Here is a 5180-nt window from a genome sequence, read left to right as displayed (position 1 = left end):
CTTTTCAATCATAGATGTTTCTGTTCACTTTAGTAAAGCCTTTGTTCCAGAGACACAAAGCAATTCAATCTAAATGGCACCAGCAGTAGAGCACCCCATTCACCAATATTCCTTCAACACACTGTACAGGTTTAAAATTACAATTAATCACTTGGACTGCATATTTTGCAAAATGTACTTAAAAACAGCAGACAAAAAAATAAAATTTTTGCATATTATGAGACCTGTTCAACACTAAGTCCCTCAACATATGGTAGATGTGTCCCAAATGGCACCCTATAGTGCACTACTTTGTTTAGTGTAGAGCACTATAAGAGGAATAGGGTGCTATTTGGGACAAAACCTGAATGAGTTGAACCCCCCCCCACATCCCCATTGTCTCATGTGTGAAACAAACACATATTCTCCAAAACAAGCAGTTTATAGTCCATCCTCAATATGAATATAAACAAGACATTTGTGGATTGGTGGCATGAAATCCAGCTTGAAAAGAATAAGACCATGGCTACGAGCAGATCAATCACAAAAAAAAAGTGGGACCATTATTTAATAAAAAAAAGTTGCTGCTCATCAACTGTGTTTCTGTCCTCAGAGGGGGGAGGCGCCTCAGAGGGTCCATACACCTTTAAGAGAAGCCTCTGAGAGGAAGGAGCCTCCTCCGGTCTGTTGTTGAAATACATCAATAGTATCCTCGTCTTCCATCTCAAGCTGCCAACACAAATACATAGAATGGTCAGTGTACTTGTAACTCCATATGTACACGTTATAACTTCGTCTGAATCTTTTGCATTACAGAGGACTACACCGAAAGTGAGTGTCACCGACCTGTGCAGGTGTGTCGGTCTCGTTGATTGGCTGTCCGTCAAACCTAAACCGTATCTGTCTAATTGACAAACCCTGAAATAAAATATGAGGGGAGAGAAAACAATGTCAGGCTCATCTAGCAAGTTACTGTGGTCAGGAGTTGCCCTGTAAGGTTGTACAATCAGCCTCAAAGCTTAACATTGTCTTATACGAGCAGAAAAGTAGACAGATAATATAATAATATATGCCATTTAGCAGACGCTTTTATCCAAAGCGACTTACAGTCATGTGTGCATACATTCTACGTATGGGTGGTCCCGGGAATCGAACCCACTACCCTGGCGTTACAAGCGCCATGCTCTACCAACTGAGCTACAGAAGGACCAATGAATGTAAACTTTAAGGACAGCCTCACCTGTCTTTCGCAGTACGCCTTCATCAGCTTGCTGAGCGGAGTGTGCCTTTTAATTTTGAACTGGACTACTGACCCATCTTGACCTGCAACCTTAAGGTTGATGTGGTCGTTTTCAGTCTTCACTCCTTCCTGAAAAAAACAGTGGGGAACGGGTGCATTTCAGAGACAATAGCTACATTGTTTATATCAAATAAAATAAAAATCACAGTTTATAGGTGATATAACACATGGTTAGCAGATGTTAATGCGAGTGTAGGGAAATGCTTGTGCTTCTAGTTCCGACAGTGCAGTAATATCTAACAATTTGACAACTACCTAATACACACATCTAAAGGGGTGAACGAGAATATGTACATACAAGTATGGATAAGCGATGGACCGAGTGGCATAGGCAAGATGCAGTAGATGGTATAAAATACAGTATATACAGGTGATATGAGTAATGTAAGATATGTAAACATTAGAGTGACATTTAAAATGAACCGTGATTTGAGTCTCAATGTGGGCAACCTCTCAATGTTAGTGATGGCCGTTTAACAGTCTGATGGCCTTGAGATAGAAGCAGTTTCTCAATTTCTCGGGCCCAGCTTAAAAGCTACAGTCTAACAGTTAATGTTATGCATTAGATGGAGCAAACTTTTTGGCTAAAATTAAAGCTACTGGACGGGCATTGTAACATGAAGATGTTAGCTAAACTAGTCACGGCAACTCCATCTAATAAAACTACGTTAGCTACCACACTGCTAACGGTTGTATTTTAATGTACCTTCATTTTAGCAGAGTCCCATTGGGACACAGTTTCTCTTTTGTAAGGGAGCCCTGCATCGCACAATTACACAACATTGTCACAAAAACGGCAGTGTAGGACGAGCATAACAGCACTGGTAGGTTGACGAGATCAGTCTGTCGGCGAGTTAATATCTCGGTGTCAAACATTTGTGTTTAGCCTTTGTAGCTAGCAATAGTTTAGCTAGTTAGCTCTAACAACAAGAGCCATGCTAACTTAGATGGCTAACTGGTCAGCCATCAGTAGGGTGGCAGCTCCATCTAACTAGATGGCTAACTGGTCAGCCATCAGTAGGGCGGCAGCTCCATCTAACTAGATGGGTAACTGGTCAGCCATCAGTAGGGCGGCACTAGATGGCTAACTGGTCAGCCATCAGTAGGGCGGCAGCTCCATCTAACTAGATGGGTAACTGGTCAGCCATCAGTAGGGCGGCAGCTCCAGCTAACTGGTCAGCCATCAGTAGGGCGGCAGCTCCAGCTAACTGGTCAGCCATCAGTAGGGCGGCAGCTCCAGCTAACTGGTCAGCCATCAGTAGGGCGGCAGCTCCAGCTAACTGGTCAGCCATCAGTAGGGCGGCAGCTCCAGCTAACTGGTCAGCCATCAGTAGGGCGGCAGCTCCAGCTAACTGGTCAGCCATCAGTAGGGTGGCAGCTCCAGCTAACTGGTCAGCCATCAGTAGGGCGGCAGCTCCATCTAACTAGATGGCTAACTGGTCAGCCATCAGTAGGGCGGCAGCTCCAGCTAACTAGATGGCTAACTGGTCAGCCATCAGTAGGGCGGCAGCTCCATCTAACTAGATGGCTAACTGGTCAGCCATCAGTAGGGCGGCAGCTCCATCTAACTAGATGGCTAACTGGTCAGCCATCAGTAGGGCGGCAGCTCCAGCTAACTGGTCAGCCATCAGTAGGGTGGCAACAGCTAACAGCTAACTGGTCAGCCATCAGTAGGGCGGCAGCTCCAGATGGCTAACTGGTCAGCCATCAGTAGGGCGGCAGCTCCATCTAACTAGATGGCTAACTGGTCAGCCATCAGTAGGGTGGCAGCTCCAGCTAACTGGTCAGCCATCAGTAGGGTGGCAGCTCCAGCTAACTGGTCAGCCATCAGTAGGGCGGCAGCTCCAGCTAACTAGATGGCTAACTGGTCAGCCATCAGTAGGGCGGCAACTCCATCTAACTAGATGGCTAACTGGTCAGCCATCAGTAGGGCGGCAGCTCCATCTAACTAGATGGCTAACTGGTCAGCCATCAGTAGGGTGGCAGCTCCATCTAACTAGATGGCTAACTGGTCAGCCATCAGTAGGGCGGCAGCTCCATCTAACTAGATGGCTAACTGGTCAGCCATCAGTAGGGCGGCAGCTCCATCTAACTAGATGGCTAACTGGTCAGCCATCAGTAGGGTGGCAGCTCCAGCTAACTGGTCAGCCATCAGTAGGGTGGCAGCTCCAGCTAACTGGTCAGCCATCAGATGGCTAAACTGGTCAGCCATCAGTAGGGTGGCAGCTCCAGCTAACTGGTCAGCCAGATGGCAGCTCCAGCTAACTGGTCAGCCATCAGTAGGGTGGCAGCTCCAGCTAACTGGTCAGCCATCAGTAGGGCGGCAGCTACAGCTAACTGGTCAGCCATCAGTAGGGCGGCAGCTCCAGCTAACTGGTCAGCCATCAGTAGGGTGGCAGCTCCAGCTAACTGGTCAGCCATCAGTAGGGTGGCAGCTCCAGCTAACGTTAGCATGCTAGCTAGTTAGCTCATAAAGCCGCAGAGTGATAACGCCGTTGGTCTCTACTCCAACGGGCGCAGAAAAGTCACAATGGCGCTGTTTCACTGAAAACCAACACTTTACAAAAACAGGAATAGATAAATAGTACACTACATCTATCAGATAACTGGCTAGTTAGCCCAAATTTTCTATACGCAAAACGTTACAAAATGTCCACAAATCAAACAACCTTTGTTTTCTCTTTTTACCCGCTCAAATCGGAATCTGGCAACCTACCGTTATCACCAACATATTAGTATCCTCGACAAGAAAATACGGAAAATATTCAATCACACACAACATTTCTTACCTTTGGCTTTTCTTCAGACATTGTGTAACTAGTTAATGCTCTGATATGTACTAACTTACGGACAGATTGCTAAATGTTTGCGCTTATTTTTCCCCAACTCTCTCCGTCTTCTGTTTGTCGACCGGGAGCGAGCATAGGGGTTTTAAACTCTAATTGGTTCCCTGGGTCACGTGTCAATATTTTTTTTCGTGACCGTGCTCACGCGAGCGCGCAAATCGGTTTAATGCGCGCTCCCGTGAATTAAAAGCTCAATTCGACAGCTTATTCTATCACCTGGATAAATCAATGTATGAAGTGTGTAAAGATACATGTTCGTTAATCAATGAAGCCTCTCGAAGATGTTTGAGCCGTGGCAATCATAGACTAATGTACACTGAACAAAAATATAAACGCAACATCAAATCACATGTTTATAAAGAGCTTTTTACATCAGCAGATGTCAAAAAGTGCTTATACACAAACCCAGACTAAAACCACAAAGCATGGCTAGTAGTTAACCAGAACAACACTTATTAAAGAGACTGGGTCGCATTCAAGTAGGCAAGAAACAGGAGACATTTTTGAAACGGAGTTGAAATGTAGTGTTGTGCTGTACATTCTACCTGAATGTGTACAATTGTAATATTTGCTGGCAGTCATTTAAAAACTGTTTTCTGCCATTTGGGCCATCTTAACACAACCCTGGTGTTCTTCTCTCAGCAACTCTTTTGTCCTGCACCCAAATGAAAATATCTTTCAGTAAAACATTGATTGATTATTAAAACACTGCAAAGAAAAAACCTTCCACAATTTTCCAGAATGAATATATATGGACAGTTCCAGTCAAGAAATCATCAAATCACTAAATCAAATTGAGTTTCCAAATAAGTAAGCAGCATACTGGGGCGGCAGGGTAGCCGAGCTCCTTAGGGCTGTGTTCCTAGTTGAGCTCCTTAGGGTTGTGTTCATAGTCAAGCTCCTTAGGGCTGTGTTCCTAGTCGAGCTCTTTAGGGCTGTGTTCCTAGTCGAGCTCCTTAGGGCTATGTTCCTAACCGAGCTCCTTAGGGCTGTGTTCCTAACCGAGCTCCTTAGGGCTGTGTTCCTAACCGAGCTCCTTAGGGTTGTGTTCCTAA

At 45.3% G+C, this 5180-nt stretch overlaps 1 protein-coding gene across 1 annotated transcript; it reads right to left on the bottom strand.

Annotated features, from left to right (window-relative positions):
- Positions 1–594: 594 nt before the first annotated feature.
- Positions 595–4185, bottom strand: LOC124028475 (small ubiquitin-related modifier 3-like). Its single transcript, XM_046340519.1, has 4 exons — positions 4069–4185; positions 1220–1348; positions 826–897; positions 595–708 (listed from the first exon to the last, which is right to left on the bottom strand). The coding sequence occupies exons 1-4, from the start codon at positions 4087–4089 to the stop codon at positions 607–609; spliced, it is 324 nt and encodes a 107-aa protein (XP_046196475.1). The 5' UTR covers positions 4090–4185; the 3' UTR covers positions 595–606.
- Between the last annotated feature and the right edge of the window lie 995 nt (positions 4186–5180).

This window comes from Oncorhynchus gorbuscha, unplaced genomic scaffold (genome assembly GCF_021184085.1).
Source record: "Oncorhynchus gorbuscha isolate QuinsamMale2020 ecotype Even-year unplaced genomic scaffold, OgorEven_v1.0 Un_scaffold_4246, whole genome shotgun sequence".
Classification (NCBI taxonomy): Eukaryota; Metazoa; Chordata; class Actinopteri; order Salmoniformes; family Salmonidae; genus Oncorhynchus; species Oncorhynchus gorbuscha.
This window is presented reverse-complemented; position numbering and strand designations above follow the sequence as displayed.